At 41.0% G+C, this 21,716-nt stretch overlaps 1 protein-coding gene and 1 long non-coding RNA gene across 5 annotated transcripts in view; both read right to left on the bottom strand.

The window, feature by feature from the left end:
- The window catches only part of ZFAT (zinc finger and AT-hook domain containing), a 529,595-nt gene extending 510,990 nt beyond the window's left edge, over positions 1–18,605 (bottom strand). For 2 of the 4 annotated variants that reach the window (XR_009742419.1, XM_061447688.1), the window contains exons 1-3: positions 18,322–18,479; positions 7,301–7,471; positions 1,458–1,718 (exon numbers count right to left, since the gene is read on the bottom strand). Coding sequence is in view for 3 of the 4 variants with exons in the window: in XM_061447688.1 (XP_061303672.1) it covers positions 1,458–1,718; positions 7,301–7,471; positions 18,322–18,340 (451 nt within the window). In the remaining variant the exon portion in view is untranslated. Of the gene's footprint in view, positions 1–1,457; positions 1,719–7,300; positions 7,472–7,896; positions 8,024–18,254 lie in introns of those variants that run through there. The other 2 variants (XM_061447690.1, XM_061447689.1) reach the window with 2 other exon arrangements.
- Positions 1–21,716, bottom strand: part of LOC133266482 (uncharacterized) — a 530,354-nt gene that overhangs the window by 489,560 nt on the left and 19,078 nt on the right. The gene's annotated exons all lie outside the window — the stretch shown is intronic.

Here is a 21,716-nt window from a genome sequence, read left to right as displayed (position 1 = left end):
TGTTGTATCATAAAGGAAAACCCATAACTGATTTTTAAGATGATTTATGAGCAAATAGAATATATGCAACTTAGAATAGCTATGCCAAGTCTCTCAAAGCAGTAAGAGTCTTTGCTTAGTCCTAAACAGATTTATTTAGACAAACTGCCTCACTTTGCATCTCCCTCCCCAAGAAGTCAGCTGGCACTTTGATTCAGCAGATGATTAAACTGACCTCCTCTATCTAGCAACAGGCATTTTAAATGGCTGCTCCTGCTTGTGCAAGAAATACAACACTGTGCCTGCATCTTCTAACACGTTTAAGGAACGGTCGTGTCAGTGTTGATGAGTAAAGCTACTGTCAGCTCCGAATTAATCACTGCTTTCAGAGTCCTGTCGAACTAGATCTGTCCCATGATTCTATTTGTGCCACTAACTGAAGGTACTGCTCTCTGCATTAGTAATTGGATGTAGGACATCTAGCAGGCACAGCTACACATCCTTAACTGGCATGTTTTTAAACTATGCTTCATACAAACCACTATTTTTTTTATCCCCTAAAAGATGCTGGTATTTCACAGTAGCAAGGGAACAGCTTGGGGAAAAAAAAAACAAAAAGAAAACTGGCCATACAAAATGAACACATGCAATTGCTTCTCCTGCAGAGATTGACATGATACTTGCAGGAAAAAAAAATAAAAAAAATCACTTAAATCAGAATCCAGCTGATGGCAAAACCATGTTAAACTAAGGCCAAACGTGCTATCTTTAAGAATGGTGCAGGCTCTAATTCAGCAGGAATGAGTGGTTCACTCCAAGAATCTGTCCACTACTGTAATCTGTCTTCCATCCAAATCACATTCCCCATCCATCAAACATCCTCTCTTATATCTACCAGAGATACAGCTCATGCTGCAGTGTGGGAGAGAGATGGCAGTTAAAATGACTACCTGTTGTCTATGCCTCAAAACAAGCAAGCTTAGAGGCAGCTGCTGGGGAACTGACCCAACCCAGATACAGCCAAACTCCTCAAACCCATCCCATCCCAGTGGTGGAGGCTGAAGCAGCTCCACTTCCTGGCTGGGAGCAGCCACAGTGAAGAAATATCAGGTTTCCCAAGCCACAAGATAGAAAAACCTCTCTGGGATCATCCTTCTTCACCTATGTGTGATAGTTAGCAATGCAGCCCTTACTACTTCTCATTGCAAAACTCTAATCCTTTGTGAGAGACAGAACAGTTGCTTATGGGGAAGCAGCATTTCAGGAAGTTTAAGACAATCATTAGTATAATAAACATGTCTACCTTGTCTGGCTTTACTCTCAGTTTTGCTTCAGTGTGCTTTTTGTGTTCAAAAAACTGACAATTCCATTCCATTTGAAATTAACAATGGGGATTACGAGTCATTACCAATCAGGTCACAAGATGGAAACACAATTTCACAACATGCTTCAGACATTTTTGTTGGATATTTTCTTACCTCCATCTCCTTCTTCCTCTCCTTCACTTAAACCAATAATGCAGATATGTTTCCTCAGCTGACGTGTGTTGGAGAACTTCCGATTGCATTTCCTACATTCTAAGCTTCCTGGTGAGATTTCAGACAGTTCTGTTCCTTCTTCTGTCCCAGGCAGAGTTTCTTCACTTGGAACAGGGTTATTTTCTGCCACATCTTCATCCACACAAAACTTCTTAGTAGAGCCTTTTGGTCTCCCTCTTTTCCTCTTCGCTACAAGAAGCTCTAGAAAAAGAGATTTAAAAAGAAACTGTAATTAAATTCCATGGCTTATCAGGCAATATCAATCTGATCTGTGAAAAACAGGAATAGTACATTAAGTTTGACAGCCTCTATCCATAAAGCTTAAAGAAAGTAGCTTCAGACAAACTTATCTGAAAACAGTGGTATTTGCTGGCATTTCTGCTAGCTGCAAAGTTTGAGTTACTGAGATTGGCAGATATCAAAGTGTCAGTTTTACAGGAATTTCACTGCAAGCACTCTTTTGCGTTGTTCTATAACTGTATCAGCATGCATATTCCACAAAGTTGATCTGCTCTGTTCTGACACTCAACAAAAAGCCTTTTCAATTTAAAGCACTCTCAAAGAAATGGCTCAAGTATTACATGTATTCATAGAAAACACATGTCAATGTATACCTTTGTTTAAAAAAACAAAAGCTCATTGTCCTTTTAAAAGAAAACTGAACAATATTTCCTATGGTTCTTTATTAACACTTCCTAGTCAAAATTTGGAATAAAAAAATTTTGGCAACAAATGAATTCCAGAGTCATGCAAAAAAATGTTTCCTTGGTGAGTATTTCAAGTTATTAAATCTGAAGTCATTCAAAATTCTTAATAAATACAATAGAATTTCTCATTTTTCCCCTCAGTGACATGGTTTCACGGTCATCTTGGCAGTCCTGGGGATGATCTTAAAGGTCTTTTCCAACCTAGTTGATTGTATGATTTCCATATTTCTGTAGAGAAAATACTGGTAACATCAATAAGATGTAGTGAACATAGAAATGCATGGCAACATAAAATACTTTGCACTATTTCCTGATGATGATTTCTCTCATTGCTGCTGTTGTTACTTCAGAAGCCACCTTGCTATCACCCACTCACAGGTGTAACTGTTGACTTCACTGACCAAATCAACTAGATCCCAAGGAAACTTTTAACTAACAAAAGCAGATAGTCAGAGGGAAAGGGGGAAATTTCCAGATAGTGACCAAGTTATCTTAGGAGATTTCTAGGTTACTTCTATTGAATAGTTTAATACAATGACAAGAATCAGTCTCTATCAGTTTCTTTCTTGTTAATCGTGGGGGTTGCTTGCTTGTTTTTTACTTCCTTATACTGTGTTTCTTGAAGAATTAACTGATTGTTATTGTACAGGTTTTGGTTATTTACTTTAATCTTCCTCTTCTGAAAGAAACTGTCTGTTCAAACAGCAAAGCCTGGTAGCATTTAAATAGGTTTTCTGAAGTCTTAGCAGACATCTGGTGAAGTATCACATCTACTGCATTTAGAAGGAAAATTACTGTGCATTGAAGGCCATGGTTTAGTGGTGGACTTGGCAGTGCTGGGTAAACAGCTGGACTCAATGACCTTAAAGGTCTTTTTCAACCTACACGATTCTGATTCTGTGAAAAGAGCTTGCCTGATGTTGTATGGAGAAACAGGACAGTCAGGCTTCCTCCGGGATTTTAGCATTCTTTTTATCTCACGTTAGACAGTTGAGCTCTTAAATTAGTTAACATTTGTCTTCTATAGTGAAGAAACAGAGAAACTACTCCTCAGAGTGCGGTTCAGTCCACATAAGGCCTGGATTGTCTCTGGATCCCAGGGTGACCAAGATCCCAGTTAAAGAGCTTTCACTTATGTGCAGTGACTTCCAGCTTTCAGAAAGAAAAAGAGCTTGATACCGTCGTTGTAATTGCCAAAAAACCCTGTAGCATAACGTGCATTATATGTGCTGAGTGAAACACAGGAGGTGTGAAGCTCCTGTCAGCCATCACCTTTTAAAATCAGAGACAGGCACTTACAAAAGTTTTGTGAAGAACTCTGTTTGTAAGGCTCAGAAGTAAAACAAGCAAACTTAAATTTTTGGCATGTTTCAGCTTAAGGCAGTCACAGCAAAGGAGTCCCTTAAAGCTGTTCTTCTACACCAAAATATTTCCAAATCTTGAGATTTGTGCAAAAATGGAAAATAAAATTATTCTCCACAGAATTTCATCCTTTTACTGTTGGTTTGAGGGCTTTTTTGTTTGGATTTGGTGGCACATTTTTTGTTGTTGCTTTTCACAGATGGGCTAAATATGAAATATGTCTTCCAGGTTACAAGAGAGAAATGCCCAGTAATTAAGCAACTGTTGCAGTTCTAAAAGCTTGAAAGTATCCCGCGATTATTCAAGCTAAGAAAGACTGGTCTATGCCACACATAAATTGTACCTCCTACAATAAACTTAAATTTATTCTCCTCCTATACCAGGAACCTTCACCAGTGTATATCAAGAATAAAGATTAAGAACTATATAGTTTTTTTATTGAGTATTCATCAAGCCAATAGCCTACCTTCTGCCTGATAAATGGAGACTGACAATGTAAAAGTCTGAAAAATCATGAGAGAACATTAAATAAAATACAACCCCCAAATAATTTTCAAGTATATGTGCCAAGAGACCTTACTAAATTGGCTGAATTAGAGCATATGGAAAAATGAATGACCTCAAAGAATCTTAAGGGAAGATGATGCAATAGAACAGGAGGTGGTGGCAGCATCTTATTAAAAATCTGTTCAACATTTCCCTTACATATATGAGGCAAAGAAATAACCACATACAGAGAGCACAGCTTTGAGTTAATCATGTAATTAATATCAAATGAAAAAGAAAGCATTCTGTCTTGTCATAGGAGTGATTGAGTACCTGCCTGCTTAAATACAGCATCACAGAATCATAAATGGTTTGGATTGGAAGGGACATTAAAGCTCACTCAGTTCCAATCCCCTGTCACAGGCAGGGACACCTTCCATTACACCAGGTTGCTCCAAGCCCTGTTCAACCTGGCCTTGAACACCGTCAGGGACGGGACAGCCACAGCTTCTCTGGGCACCCTATGCCAGTGCCTCAGCACCCTCGCAGGAAAGAATTTCTTCCTAATGCTTAATCTAAATCTACCCTTCTGATAACACCAAAAGCCTCATTATCAGCAGGAGAAAAAGCAACCCTTTCATATAAGTTTTGCAACCCTCCCTCGCAGTGTTCTGCGTTTCTGTGCTACTGGACTCCAGTGCAAGTACTTTTGTCAATTATCAGCCGAGAGGGGTGATTTCTATGACTGTAACTGTCTTCAAGGTTTCATAATCAATAAAGCATGCATCCCATAATGCAGATACAGCCTGAAACAATTACTGATCCATCAAGGAATAATATTACGAATAGATGATGCTAGGGCCCCTAATGTCGTCCCTCAAATCATTACCAATCTGACAAAGCAAAAGAAAACAGAGTTCTGACCAGCACTTTGAAGAAGATAGAGATCACTGTGAACAGTTACGAGAGAAAACCCCTAAGCACAAGTGAGCATGAGTGACTGCAGTTGACAAGTAAATAAATACCTGTCATTTTCCAAAGATGTCACACTCCAGTGCTGGACACAATGCGACCTAAGCATAATTTGTATGATGGCAACATCTGCCTAATACCCTTGGTTCTACTTGACAGCAAAATGCAAATACCACCCTATCAAAACAGTTAGAACAAACGATCTGAATAGATCATGACCTAACTATGGGAAAGTGGCATGACTAAATAAAATTCAGCAGAGAGCTCTGCCAATAAAACAATATTAGAGTAATAACCACATATTACTTGCCTAACATTCTACTTGTTCACAGGACTTATAAAATCATCAATTTATTACTCAGGCATAACAAAGAGCTCCATTAACAACTCAGTGTTCACTTGTTTATACCAATTCTAGAGGAGCTACAGTGTTTACCAATATTTGGAAGAGAAACTGTGCTTTCAAAGGATAAGATGTTCACCTATCAGTCAATGAGTACTAAAAGGGAGTTTCTAAGACTGTCATTTATCAGTCACTTCTACTTTTAGAGACAAGACTGAATTACTACAAAAAGGGTCCACTGAGAAAAAATTTATAATATACATTTTAGAAGTTTTATCACTGCAGATTCCATAACAGGAGGGAAAAAATGCCTTGGAAGAACTCCCCAGATTCCTTATTTTTCTAAACAGAACACAGGAAATAATTGAACAGCACTTCAGAGCAAACTACCCTCTTCTCTGAGCAATCCGTGTGATGGGAAAGAAGAGATATTAAATGTATTTCTAGAAAACAAGTTGAAAACTGTCTGAAAGTGATTTACCTTGACATTCTTACTGATAGCAGACGGCACAGAGTTGGGCTACGTAATCTGAAAAAGGTGGCACCATATGATCATATAAGATGATGAAAAGTATTCACCAAGAATAATGGAAAAGGTAATTTATGAATGTGTAGCTTAACAGATGAATGTTGTACTTTACATAATTATATTTGCAAAGTTCTTAACAGCTGCATATGTCTAATTTCTGCTGCTTCATATCACAACAGGAATTACATACTATTCTCATAAATGTACATAAATGTAACAACTTACCATACAGAAAGCGCAGATAGCCCCTGACACGAATGCAGATAGACCTTTACAGAAAAGCCTTTCTACTAAAAGGAGTGAGAATAAGCTACAAAGTACTAGTCTTGCTGTACTCAGAAACACGATTTAGTGAAGGGATAACAGGAAACAAAGATTTCAGAAAGGAAGATGCATGTTGCATGTCTGGAAAATTCATTCTGTACAATTAAAATAAAATCAGAATGGTATTTTGAAACTTGATGCAGATCTGATATCTATTCATCGTCTTCTGATGCACTGCTAATTTTTAGGCATTGTATAAAAGAGTAATCGGCTGCAGTTTTTCCTCACCAACCATCTGAAGAGATAGCAGCTATAGTTGAATACTATATGACTATTATTAGAAATATCTTCTTATGTTGAGGAAGTTAATATAACTGCTGAATTAATGCTGGCAAATAAATGAAGAAATATCACATGCTTATGTTAATGATAAAAAAAAAAATCTATTAAGTATTAGAGTGGGTTATATTCATGAGCCCACAGTTTTTAAAATCCAGAAAACATAATGATTAGAATATCATAGTAGTTTTATTAAGGAAGAGGTTTGCCAGCAAGATAAATCCATTGCTCAGCAAGGGCCTAAAAGAAGATATAATCACAAATTCCGATTCATTTTCAAACTATTTCTAATATTACAAGGGATTGCAATTAAAATCAGTTAAAAACGGAATTAATGCAGTTTCTTCCACTGCAGAGTAAAACTGTTCTGTGTAACTAATTTGACCTTTGACTACCAGATTGCTTTACTCACCAGCGCCAATGTCAAAGCACAGTTATAAATTACAAATCATATCACTCTTTTTTGGAATAGAAGTATTATTTGAATCACAACAAACAAGTTAGATCACTCAAAAAGCACACCACCCTTCCTAAGCCTCATAACACGTCCCCATCCATGGTGGCCTGGTTGCTTTCCACTGCTATTACACAGCTCAGATTAAAGCTGTTGGAAGTAGACTTTGCCATACCTGACATTTAAAATTAATGGCCCAATGTCATCATCCCCTATCACATCTGTCCTATGACCCATTTCGAATAGAATAAAACTAAGGGTGGCAGTTGTTTTATTAAAAAACTGAATGACTTTAAAAATTACATTCCTCTCAATGTATCAACATACCTTCTCCATCTTTGTTGATGTTTGTGGGTACTGTTAGTGGTTGGAGAGGAATAATGATGTCATCCACACTGGTACCTTCTTCTGTATGCTTCTCGGAGACATGAGACAGCAGTTCAGATTGATTTGGTGAAAATAAGTTACAAAGCTTACACATGAAGATGGAATTGATCCCTGAAAAACAAGTTTAAAATGAGCAGTTAATGACTTGTTTATATTACCCGTAGTTGTTGAGGTTTTGGTTCAGCTAACACAGTAACCATCAGTTAACACACTCCACAGACAGTAATGAGCTGAAACAAAGAATGTTGCACTGTTAAACGAAGACATTCATAATAAATCCCCAATTAATTCAGTTAAGAAATGGTTAAACTCCTATGCACATCCTCACAGGGAGGACAGTTCTTCTGGCTTAAATCTTGGATATTTTCTAACAAGGTTCAACAGGAAGCAGGACAGAAAAACCCTTTTTCCCTTCCAGCCTCAGACAACATTACAGTTTCATATTTCTTTCAAATACAGGGTGAAATTCTGTAAGACACCAAGTCCTCATCCAGGTTCGTTGTGTATAACATCAGTACAAATGCAAAACACATTACTGTTTACAAAGCAGCTCTGAAATACAATTGGGCTCCAAACCCTTATTTCTGTTCACAGGCCTCACTGTTCTTTCCTACATGTACTTCACCTTTCTACTTACTTCATATAAGCAAGTCTAATTTCTCTGATAACTGTGTAAATGCTATAAACAAAAGGAAGAACTAAATACTGTAAAACATAAAAGGAAACTTTGTTCACTATAACAACATTTGTTAGAAAATAAACAGATCTGATAAAACCTGGATGTTTTGATGTATCATTTTTACCTTCGCATGTTACCATGAGCGTAGGCTGTGAGTTACAAATGTTAAGTGCATGGTTTCAGGGGTCATTATCCTTAGATGTGGCTCTGCCACTAAGGAAAGGGTGGGAAGGAAGCTTAAAATATCTGCACTGCTGTAGACCACAAACTGTTGCATCACACCATAGTCACAGCTGTGCAATCACAGTCTTCCTTTCTTCCTCTGGCCATTCATTTCAAGAGTTCTACAAACAAAGTTTTCTCTCCTTTTATCCCAGTATTTGCAAAACAATATCAGATCTCATCTTGACCCATCTACACGGAGAAAAATGGGCAGGAATAAGAGGAAAACTTAGGAAGGGGGAAAAAAAGTTTTGCTCTTAAAATTGCATTAGCCTCAGAAGCAATATTAACGTTAATCATCTAGTATTTCCTATGCTGTGACAAACAAGTTCTGGGAAAAAATTCCCATTGATTCAAAGAAAACCCAAACAAACTAAAAACCTTCAAAGTAGCAGCAAATTAATAATTCCATGAAAACTTTCCTTGGTCGATGCTTTAAACAGAAACTTTACAGAACTTTTTAGTCAAAACTTCATGGTTTTTTGGGGGGGTTTTCTTTTAATTCACAGGTTCTAGAAGTGTGATTTGAAAGCCACAGAAAGTAGGTAGCAATAAAGAAGGGTTAATATAAAGTCAACAGCTCAGAAAAACCCAGCTAAAAATAGTTAATTCAGAGACTTTGTTTGCTTCCTAAAACTGCTGTCATTTGTTTTAATGGTTTGATTTTTCAGCAGTTAGCGGCTCCTTTCAGTGTCTGATGACACCTAACAATAGCCAGGAACCAATTTTAACAGCCCACTTCTTTAGCAACAGACCTAACCTCCTCACCCAGAGACTGGTTTCAACTGCTCCTCTCCCTCAGTGACCCTAAGGAAAATTAGGGACAGCAAATTGGAAAAGAAAAATGCTATCTAAATTACAAACCAAACCACAGATTAGCCGGATAGGTAGAAAACTAAAGTGCTATTTCGTGAATTTGGGGGTGAATCTGGGGGGAAGAGAATAGGAAAGCTGTATTTTGGGATCTATTTTCAAAACAGCCCCAAGTAAAGATCACAACTCCTATTCAACATCACTTCCCTCCCTTCATGACACAATTATATGGTTCACCCCACTCAGAAAAATCCATCTTTAAGGCATTCTAAATGTTAAGAACAGCAAAGCTAACTCTCTTATATTTATTTGCACCTAACAAGACACCTAACCTAACAGTTGCACCTATAACCAAAGCATCCTTATCTTTGAAATAATACAATTACCGCAGAAGGCAAGGTGTATCTTCATCTCTTTGAAGACGAATCTGCGAAACAACACAAACACCTGATCCTGTTGTTTGAAGCGCTCTGTATTACACACACAGGCAGCTCTGTAACGATAACAGACTTGACATGTTCTTAGGAGCTCGGTAGGGTTCCTTGTCAGGCATTCTGCTGTCTTGAGCACGCACATTTCTATTTTGATTGCAGTATGTTTACAATGGAAAAGTTCCTTTGAACTAGTTCAGCTCTAGTCAGCATTCTTTTATTTAAGAGGAGTAAGAAAAGTGTATGAAGCCTGTTTCTGATGCAGTAGATAACTGTTCGCACTAAATGCAAATGCACATTTAAAATTCACACTACAAAACCTATAAGCATTTACTTAAAGGTTTAACTAACACTGAACATGGATATTCCATTATCTGGATGACACTTCTGGTTTGAGGTTTTATTTGCCAACGTTTCTGCTTCCTGATCTGCTGGTTGTTTTCCCTAAAAATTCAGTCTCAATGTTTTGTGTTTCCTGTCCCCTCCTTGAACAGCTATAATCAGTACTCACAGACCACTTTCCTTCTTACTCCTCCCACTGAGGACTTGGGCAGAATCATAGAACAGCTAGGGTTGGAAAGGACCTTAAGATCATCTAGTTCCAACCCTCTGCCATGGGCAGGGGCACTCCACACCAGACCATGTTGCCCAAGGCTCTGTGAAACCTGGCCCTGAACACCCCCAGGGATGGAGCATTTAACACTTCACTGGGCAGCCTGTTCCAGTGCCTCACCACCCTTACAGTAAAGAATTTCTTCCTTAGATCTAACCTGAACTTCCCCTGCTTAAGTTTAAACCCATTATACCTTGTCCTATTGCTACAGTCCCTGACAAAGAGTCATTCTCTGGCACCCCTTCAGATATTGCAAGAATTCCCAGAAGTCTGTGGTTGTTTAAAGTGCCTGATTACACAAACCCATCAAAAAGAAGTAAAGCTGGAACAAAACCTTCACTGTTAGCGAAGGTGCAGAAAGCATCAAGAGAACATACAGAAAATCCATATGCTTTGCTCAGAGGAGGGATGGAAACAAAACCTGAGTAAAGAAATTATTTTAGGAAGAATGGCTGGAAAAGGAGGTCAGATCATAGAATGGTTTGGGTTAGAAAGAACCTTAGGATCATCCAGTTCCAACCCCTCTGCCATGGGCAGGGACAACTTCCACTATACCATATTGCCCAAGGCTCTGTCCAACCTGGCAGATAGCAGAGGATAAACCCTGCTGATCACAGGCCTAAACAACTAGATTAGGAGTAAGCAAACAGTAATTGATTAACCAGTTGCTGATTAGGTAGTGCAGCAATAGAGTAATGAATTATAGTCAATTAAGTGTAAAAATCAAATAAGCAATAAGTTAATTAGCTATGCAGAGAATCAATGATTAATTAATGAATAATTAATGATGTGGGAAATCAACAGAGCAATTAATTAGACAGTAATTAAATATGCAGAGAAAGAAAGGCACAGTAATCAAGTGTGCAGGTAAACAAACAACAGGAATTACAGCCAAACCCAAATGGGAACATTCCCTTCACTAAGCACACTTTGTGTTAATCCATTATCTTCACTTTGCCCATGTAAACTGTGCTAAAGGTACACTGAAACAAATAACACCAGTGGTTTTCTTCTTACATGGAAAAGAGAAATGTTAAACTATGTGAAGTTATTTTGTTTTCATTTTTCCAAAGATCCCAGCATATTTCTCAGTCTTTTTTTCTTTACACAGAGCATGAACACAGCAAAGGGAAATCAACAAATGGATTACTAAAAAACAAATAGAAAGTTGCAGACTAGGAAGCAGGTTCCTTCATTTCCAGACCCCTTCACAAAGTATAAAAATTACCTATGCTGTTTGGATTTAAAGTTGGATTGGGGAGGAAAGAAAGGAGGAGAAAGAAGCACATATTTTAGAAAAATCACTGAAATTAACACTATTCACGGTAATCAGGTAATGTATTATTGACACTGTGCACTCACAGCACAAAAAATGCACCTACACCCAGAAAGACAACCATATCCTGGGCTTCGTCTAAACAAGTATGACCAGCAGGTTGAAAGAGGTGATCCTGCCCCTCTGCTCTCAGGAGACCTCACTTGGAGTATTGTGTGCAGTTCTGGTGTCCTCAACATAAAAAGGACATGGAACTGTTGGAACAAGCTCAGAGAAGGGCCACGAGGATGATCAGGGGACTGGAGCACCTCCCGTATGAAGACAGGCTGAGGAAGTTGGGGCTGTTCAGCCTGGAGAAGAGAAGGCTGTGTGGAGACCTCATAGCAGCCTTCCAGTATCTGAAGGGGGCCTATAAGGATGCTGGAGAGGGACTCTTCATTAGGGACTGTAGTGATAACACAAGGGGTAACGGGTTCAAACTTCAACAGGTGAAGTTCAGACTGGATATAAGGAAGAAGTTCTTTACTGTGAGGGTGGTGAGGCACTGGAATGGGTTGCCCAAGGAAGTTGTGAATGCTCTATCCCTGGCAATGTTCAAGGCCAGGTTGTACAGAACCTTGGGTGACATGGTCTAGCGTGAGGTGCCCCTGCCATTGGCAGGAGGTTGGAACTTGATGATGTTAAGGTCCTTTCCAATCCAAACCATTCTATGATTCTATGACATATGTACTTTGAACCATTGTATGGCAAAAACTAGTCCAGATTTAAATAAATATTTTCACAGGAAACACAGCAAGGAAACATTTTTTCATTCCTGTGCAATGTATGACTGTGGTTTTAATGCCCTTGAGCATTGAGCACTGCTTCAGTATTTCAGTAAAATGGAAGTAACTGTCAGGTGCACTTTTCTATCTTACAAAAAAGGATCTTTAAATGAATCAAGTTTTGATTACATCTACTTGAGGCTCAGAAGGCTATATTTAGCCATGAATTTATTCCTTAAACCTCTTCCTCGACCTTATGGCATTTTAGTTATTTTAATGAAGATGTCAATATAAACTAATTTCATTTCTCTTCATTTGATAGAGTAAAAAATTAAATAAATCAATACTTGTCTCCTGCTGTTTTCTCTATTTTGATTCATACAGAAATTCACATGCACGATTATGGCAGATCTCCAAATTCAAAGCATTCTCTTCAGTAAATATTAAGGAAAAAGTATATCAAACATGCCACTATGTGCTATTACTAGAACAGCAGCATCACAACAATCCCTATTCAAAACTAACTGCTCTAAAAGCAGCAGGCAAGAGAAGAGAAACCTATTTTAGGGCTTCCTTCACCTGAATTTGAACCACTCTGAACAGTAACTATTTTTAATTCACCAGCATAAAGTAACTGCTGAGACCAAACCCCCAACACAGAAAATGTCCAGTCAAAGCAAAGAAGCACCTGGCCATATCTGTGCTCACTTTTACCTGCTGACTATAATCAGGGTAATTTAATTCTCTTTAGTTAATTGCCACAAATGTTCTTTAACAGGAAGGAAGCAAGTTATGGCAGTGTTGTTATAGGATGCACTCCTGCAAAAACTGGAAGATGGTACCAAGATCTACACTGCTTAATATGACTTTATGGAAAACCTAACTATACACATTAAACATTTCTTCTAACAAAACCATAAGCTCAGTTTATCAGGTAAACTACACCTATAGAGGCTCTCGGACATTACAGAGAGCTGTGTAAGACTAAATTCCACGGAAGTTTGTGAATGCTTCTGATTAAGAAATAAGCTGCATTTAAAAATCTAAGCAGTACAAATATACCAGGACAGAGAGAACAAAAGGGGGGGGGGAAGCACTTGGGACATGAATGCATAATGGTGCTGTTGCGAGCAGAACCAATGTGATAGTGCTGTACACACCAAAGGGAACAGTACAAGTTGAGAACAACATAGAGAGGAGCATCAGGCTTTAGCCAAATTTAAGAGATTATGAAAATACTTTTAAATTACAGTCTGAAGGACAGGTGACCACAAAGATCGAAGTGATTCACCTTGCAGTGGTAAAACCATGAAGACTGTTTTCAAATGATGACATAGAAGTTAATAAAATTTTAATGGGAAACAACAAAGAACAGTTGGAACAAAATCTGTTTACCATTTCTTTACAATTGCTTGTAAAAGGACAAATGTACATACTACTGCGATAACACAAGAAGCCCGAGATAAGGTATCCTGTAGACAAGGTGGTGAGGCACTGGAATAAATTGCCCAAGGAAGCTGTGAATGCTCCATCCCTGGCAGTGTTCCAGGCCAGGCTGGACAGAGACTTGGGTGACATGGTCTAGTGAGAGGCATATCTGCCCATGGCAGGGGTTGGAACTGGATGATCATTAGGTCCTTTCAGACCCAAACCATTCTATGATTCTATGATTACTGACAAGACACATTCAAACAAGCTGCTGAAATATATTGTTGTGATGCCCGTGGGACATGGCCACCTTAAAATGTTGAGGACAGAAAGTACTGTTTATGAAGCAATGCCATCTGTTAGAAGCAATTTAGGGTCAAATCTGATTACCAGGCTATTTTAACAAATAACAGACTCCCTGAGGAATGAAATACTCACATTGCACAGAAATGCAGCGTTAGGACTACATGAGCCTGGCCACAAGGGTAAGAATGACTGTGACTCACTGAAGGGGATAAAAGAAGTTACAATGACATATAAAAACAATCTGTTGTAGGCTTCATTTATTGGTTAAATGTCAGGTCAGGGTAGGATGCCATGATTAAATGTTTAGACATCACTAATGGGTAGTCTCCCAGCAAGCAGTCAGGGAAACCAGGTACGGAGAAACAGCTCTTTATCTAAAGAAAACACAGGACCCCACTCAAAGTGACAGTACTTGAGAGCTACCCTGTAACCATGATTAAAGAGCTACTCGAAATGCTCTAAAAGTGATAAAGAGCAAAATGTTTGCGTTTAACTTCAACAATGTGAACTATACAAAGATAAAAAGAATCTTTAACAAAACAAAAACAAACCACAAAAAGGACTAAAAGGGTTCCAAGAAGACTTAAGTCCTTGAAAGCAGCATTTAAAAGCATCAGATCTGATGCTAATCATCAAAGAGGGTTTTAGAAGGCAGAAGAAAAAAAAGAAAACACAACCTTATCACACAGCTAAATAGCAATGAAAGAAAATTTTAGTGAAGAAAACATCTTTATAGAGTTTTGTCACAAGAGGACACATACAGAGATTGCAAATTTAATGTAAAACCACGGTAAGGCAGGCCAATATGGAAAATTTTATCAGCTTGAAAATAAAACGCTGCAATTTTTAAAGCACCTCAATAGTAACAGTCCTTCCCAAGAGCCCCTGCAGTAAGAAGTAACCTGTGTATGAGAAAAGACCCTTCAAAGAAGAGGAACCCACAGCAAAAGGGGCTTTTTCAATTTGCTGTGCTCTCTATGGGTTTGGAGAGGTTTCCTATGCAAGATCTCACAATTCTGGCAAACACTTTAACAAGAGCCTCAAAACAAAGTTAAGAACTGCACTACTCAAACCCCAAACCTTACAGTTGTAATAAACAGTCCTAGAAAACAAATGGTCCTGTAACACAAATGTCTATAAAAGCCAGGAGAGAAGTCCATACTGGGCTTACATCTGTGGGTACTGTTCCTCTAACTTGAAAAAAAAACTCCATCTAAACTGAATTACTATTACTACCACTAAAATCCTTAAAAGGTCCAACAATAAGGACAATGAAAACCAGAGTACAATTCCATACAAGAAACAGTTATATAAATTAGCATTTTTCTGCAAAAAAAGGCAAAGCATAAAATGAAGAACTATGAAATCATGTGTGTCATGGAGACCACAGCAAATTATCTCTCTAAAATCACTCTCTGCATTTTTAGCTGATCTCTGACTGCTTTACAGCTGATCTCTTCCTGCTGCTGCACTGGGAGAAGCAGAGAACATGAAAGAACACAGTTCTGCAGGTAAAGGTTAGGGGGCTAAAGGTCTGCTTGATGTTAAAAATCCTTGGAAGAAAAGTCCATCAAGAACTAGGAAGTGGAGAGACTCTGGTTGGGGTTCTAGAAGCCCAGAAGAAGACCTGGAGTATTCTGGACAAATACCAGTGTGGGCTTGTCCTGTCCTTACACTTGCCTATTTGGACATCCATCAGGAGGCACTGCTAGAGACACACATCAGGCATGCCACAAAATTAAGATCCACATATTGGTACTTTTAAGAATCACAGAATAGCTAGGGTTGGAAAGGACCTTAACATCATCCACTTCCAACCCCCTGCCATAGGCAGGGACACCTCACACTAGACACTGTTACCCAAGGCTTCATCCAACCTGGTCTTGAACACTGTCAGGGATGGAGCATTCACAACATCCATGGCAACCCATTCCAGTGCCTCACCACCCTCACAGTAAAGAACTTCTGCCTTATATCCAATCTAAACTTCCTCTGTTCAAGTCTAAACCCATTCTCCTTGTCCTGTCACTACAGTCCCTGATGAAGAGTCCCTCTCCAGCATCCCTGTGGGCCCCCTTCAGATACTGGAAGGATGCTGTGAGGTCTCCACACAGCCTTAAGTTGCAGTAGAAGCATTACATAGTGCATACTTTACCATAGGTCAGCCACTCCAACATTCAAACACTAATATTTCACCAACATCACACAGTACCTCTGAAAATCTCCAAGTATTTGACATAAAGGCATCATTATCTCCAATACAGAGTTAGACAAACAGACTAGTAACAAGCTAGAGTTCTGCCTTCTGGTAAACCAATTTTAGAGCGTTAATTTCAGTTACTGGAAGACTGAGCATCCAGGTTACATCGACTGGCTTCAGACTTGTCTAAGATATGACCAGAAACCAGAACTCGCCCCCTGCCACATGAGCAAACAGCCACCCCAACAGGAAAAGGGCGCAAGGCTCTTATCCGATTTGTGTCCTCACGCTCTTACTACAACCAAACGTATTTTATTTAACTAGTCTGCTACTAGATTTGTCAAAAGAAACTTGCTTTTAAACCTACAGAAGCTTAACTAATGAAGGCAAATAAAAGCATATGTACTGTTTTTCTTTTAGCTTTACAAATGCTACTGGGAAGAGTTACATGAAGTTCTTCAAAAGAGGACACTTAACTTTACATTGGCTAGAATATACAAAATTCAGAACCGGATTAAAAACTACACTCTAATAACTAAAAAATTAAGTCATTTGCGGCAGTTTAGAATAACCAGTTTATCAAACATATAAACAAGGGAGCTTTTCCATAATTAAAAAAGCCGTAATAGATGTGCAGAGATGTTGTCTTTTCTGATGTTCTAAGATCGCCCTCATGTGGCTAAATGCACCATTGCTGAAGCTACCACTAAAATACACTCGTACACTATCATACTCTCAACCGCACTACCAGAGGCGCTGAAAATACTCAGAACCTCACGCAGAATAAGCGCGTACTGCATGATCAGCCACCGACTTCTGGATACAAGGGGTAATGGGATCAAACTTAAACAGGAGACTCTCAGGTTAGATATAAGGAAGAAGTTCTTTACTGTAAGGGTGGTGATGCACTGGAACAGGTTGCCCAAAGAAGTGGTAAGTGCCCCATCCCTGTCAGTGTTCAAGGCCAGGCTAGGAAGAGCCTTGACCAACATGGTCTAGTGTGAGGTGCCCCTGTCCATGGCAAGGGGGTCGGAACTGGATGATCTTAAGGTCCTTTCTAACCCTGACCAATCTATGATTCCATCATACCCTGGTTGAAACACTTCAAACCTGATTTTGGAAGCACACATAAGAGAAATGCATTTGAAGTTGAATACAGGTCAGTAGTTGCAGGCCCAAATATACTGGATACTCACGACAGTGCCGGATTCAATGACCCTCAGAACACTTTTCATTACGATAAACTGAATTAATACAAACTTATTAGTAGCGATAGCAGCAAGAGAATTAAATTCTCATTTAAAGTTACATCAGGGAATATAAAACAGTCCTGGAATGCTTTTATAATAGTACTTAAATAACACAGCACCTGTTAGACATTCTCTTCACATAGAAGTTATTCCGATAGTGCCATTTGCTTTGGCACAAAACCCTGTTTGAGTTGTAAACTAATTGCAAATACTCGATAGGGCAGCCCTAAATAAAACTTAAAATTCTGAATATTAAAATGTCATCTCAGGGAGCCAGGACCAAAAGCTACATTTGAACATACACGGTGAGTTGAATCATTGCAACAGCGCTTCACAAACCTGTACTTCAACGAACAGGTAGGGACTGTGAAATGCAGAGAGCACGTACACAGCGTTACTGTGGCTATCAAGGTAGTTCTACTTACACAGTAATCCCTGTGCGAGTCAGGCCAATACAAGGCAGATAAAGGACTGCGATAACAATGCAATGGAAACGTCTGACTTTAACTCGCTGTCTCCCTTCTGCAGATAAACCGAGCTAAAGCTACACAAGCTGCTAAAGAAAACCACGAGTGTTTTAAACCCAAACGTGCCTTACTCCAATTCAAACAACAGCCGGCAGCTGCTCCTTGTCAGGTGCTCCCCGACTCCTCCTCAGGACCTCAGGGCACCACTCGGAGCCCTTGACCGCGGCCCCACACGCACACGGATCCCACGGCCCGCGCTATGGGGTTTTCCCCTGCTTGGGCCCGCGGGTAAAGGCGGCTCTACACTCCCCGGGCAACCCAGAAGCGACGAACACGGTTGTGGTTCGCGAGCACACCCACCCGCGGGTGAGGGAACTACTTTTCGTGCGGATGCAGCGTGACGACAGACGGCCGCCGGAACTACTTCCCTCCCCCCGTCCCTCACTGTCAGCGGAGGCCGCGCTGCAGAAGGATCCGTGCGCGCTCCGCGGGCCCCGAGCCGCCCCGCTCACCTGCGGCCGTAGCCTCCATGACGGCGGCGGGGAAGCGGCGGCGCCCGGGGGGGGGGGGAACTGGCCCAGAGCCGAGAGGCGCGGAAAGGGGAAGCGTAAAAACAAAGTCCGCTGTCCACGGCAGCGTGCCGGGGTCCCGCGGGCCTCCCGCTTTGGTGAATAAAGGCTTATGCGACTCGGTGCGGCGGCGGGGACCCGGCTGGGTGAACGGCGGGTTATGGCGAATCTGCCGCGTCCGACACGGCGCCTTCTTCCGCCGCGGCGGCGTACGGCGAGCGTGAGGGCGGGGCGTGCGCGTGCGGCGCCTGCGGGGTGGCGGCAGCGGCGGCAGCATCGTGCGCGCGCGGTGTCTGTCAGAGGCGCGTTTCGCGCTTCCGGGTGTCCTGAGGTAATTCCTGAGGGATACACGGGATGGGGGCTGTAGGCACATGGGGACAAGGGCGGTGTCCTCCCGCTCACCCATCAGGCTGCGGTGGTCCCGAGGGTCGCTCTGCTGGGGTGAATTCGCCGTTCCCGGAGCAGCCTCAGCCGTACCCCGGACCCGGAGGAGGATGGGACTTGCACTGCTTGCACTGATACAGCCCTTCGGTAACAAAGTCGGGTTAATTTACCCCCAGTAAATTAAAAGTGTCTTAATGAACCTGATACGTCGTATTTACTAGATAACTGGACAAGCTTGGGGAAAAAAAACACAGTTTACACCATTACAAACTCATAAATGAGCACTGGAAGCTTCTAGTTCAGACGGGTATTTAGCCTCATGCTTAAAACTGTGACTGGTTCAGAAGTTTTAATGTTTGCCTTGGAGTCTGGTGAATCACATTGTTTTGATGCAGCTTCTGCATTATGAATTTGAGTATAAATAATTTCTTCAGATTTTCTTAATGGGAGCTTGAAGACAGGAGCTTCCATGGCAGAGCACAACTGGTGGCTCTGGAACACTGGAAGACACGCTTGTGCCTCCTGTTCTGTTTTGTTTCTACGCTAACAACCACCAAATACCAGTTTTATCACTCAAATCATCACAAGTATTTAATGTATTCGGTATTAATGAATTCAGTATTAAATCCCATAATGTCTGTTATTGTGTAGGAATCTCATTATCCTTCCTGAACATTAACAGTGTTATAATATTTTTGTCATGCTGCAGAGGTACTCAGTTACGTGTGAAGAGTAAAAATAGTCAAAACGGGAATTCATTTCAGTATTGATTACAGTAATGAACCTGAATAATTTCCTGTTGGAAATAATGCATACAGAATAGCTGAGAAATAGCTTATAAAAGCATTAGTGCTTATATCTCATTGTGACCAGTGAAAATCAGCCACAGCAGAAGGTCACAAAACATATATATTAGTCCCATAAACAGTTTTAAATCTAGAAAATATCTATATGATGATTCATATCATAAATACAGGCTCCAGAACCCCAGTTCACATTCCACACTGCTCTGGGACTGAGCCCTCTCTGTCGTCATAGAATCAGGGTTAGAGTTGGAAAGGACTTTAAGATCATCAAGTTCCAGCCCCCTGCCATGGGCAGGGACACCTCATACCAGACCGTGTCACCCAAGGCTCTGTCCCACCTTGGCCTTGAACACTGCATTTACCACGTCTTTGGGCAACCTGTTCCAGTGCCTCACCACCCTCACAGTAAAGATCAGATATAGAAGACGGAGAACAAACTATAGGCCTGCAGCCAAAAGAAAACGGGTCCCTGTTACTTAACTCACTGGGACCCATGGGAAGCTGCAGTTCAGGCTTGCAGGGTGGGAGCATGGAGATTTCTAACAAGTGTTAAGATCATTGTGAAGGGAAGCATAAGCATTGGGAACAGAAGGAACTGAAGAAGGGCATTTGTTCATTGACACCATGGCCTGACTACGTGTGGCTCCCCAAGATGTCCAGGTCAGGAAAGCAGAGGGCAGACAGAGGAGGCGCAACAGGAGCTCAGCAGTGTTGTCAGTGACTCTCAGCGTGGGGTAAGTTGAACACACAGTAGATGAAAATTACTGTCGGCTCCTAAGTGGCACAAAAGACACACCAAGCTTGCCAGTCAAGGAACAGTCAGGAGACATGATGATGGGGACTCAGTTGCTTGTGTCCCTTGTTCCCCGTGTCACCACAATTCCACCCAGCCTGCCTGAACATGCTTGGTGGTTATGAATGTGGAAGGGCAAGTGTGAGGAAGTGAAATCATTTGTGTGTTAAAACAGTCACCTCTCCTGTCTGATGTCATGGTCTGTGCTGCTGCTTGCAGCATATTGAGCAGTCTTACACTGAGTTTTGCTGCATTAGTTGCTACAGATGCGGGAGGAGGCTTGGCCAGAGCCAGCCTCAGCCTTAGGCCCCAGCAGAAAGACTGACTGAGCAGCTGTACAGCTGAATCTACCAGTGTTCACCCCACTATAGAACCACAGAAACATAGATTGGGTTGTGTTGGAAAGGACCTTAATATCATCCACTTCCAACCCCCCTGCCATGGGCAGGGACACCTCACACTAAACCATGTCACCCAAGGCTCTGTCCAACCTGGCCTTGAGCACTGCCAGGGATGGAGCATTTACAACTTCCCTGGGCAACCCATTCCAGTGCCTCACCACCCTCACAGTAAAGAACTTCTTCCTTTTACCCAATCTAAACTTCCCCTGTTTAAGTTTTAACCTGTTACCCCTTGTCCTATCACTACAGTCTCTAATGAAGAGTCCCTCCCCAGCATCCTTATAGGCCCCCTTCAGATACTGGAAGGCTGCTATGAGGTCTCCACACAGCCTTCTCTTCTCCAGGCTGAACAGCCCCAACTTTCCCAGCCTATCTTCATACGGGAGGTGCTCCAGTCCCCTGATCATCCTTGTGGCCTCCTCTGGACTTGTTCCAACAGTTCCATGTCCTTTTTATGTTGAGGACACCAGAACTGCACACAATACTCCAGGTGAGGTCTCACGAGAGCGAGAGCAACTTCATTTGTCTTCACTGACCTGAATGATAGAGCCACATCATAGCAGAGTCATGTGTGGATATTCCAAGCTGCTGAGAAGCAGCATTTAGGAATCTGTCCTTGTCTTTGGTTCACTGTCTTGACTTGCCCTCTTCACCTTCTAGACTCCTAGTGTCCCTTTTTGCCCCTCTTCCCAGCCCTGCTCAATCTTGCATCTACCATTTTTTCTACTATAAGCCGTAAAAGGGAAGGCACATTCATGCTCAGGCATTTGCCACCTGTGAAATGAAGGGATTGTGCTCTTTTTAGGACATGAGCAATATTCATCCTACCTTGGCACTGTAGGAACATGCTCTGGTCCTTGAGTCACCAAGTCTTATTGCAGCAAGTAGTGTAGATTCTCCTGCCAAGAAAAGTGCTTGTCCCAAATCTCTCTCACAGAAAATGCAGTGGTTGAT

This window comes from Pezoporus flaviventris, unplaced genomic scaffold, assembly GCF_033815535.1.
Source record: "Pezoporus flaviventris isolate CSIRO_AGI_PZ_B2104156 unplaced genomic scaffold, CSIRO_AGI_Pfla_v1 ptg000007l, whole genome shotgun sequence".
Taxonomy (NCBI): Eukaryota; Metazoa; Chordata; class Aves; order Psittaciformes; family Psittacidae; genus Pezoporus; species Pezoporus flaviventris.
This window is presented reverse-complemented; position numbering and strand designations above follow the sequence as displayed.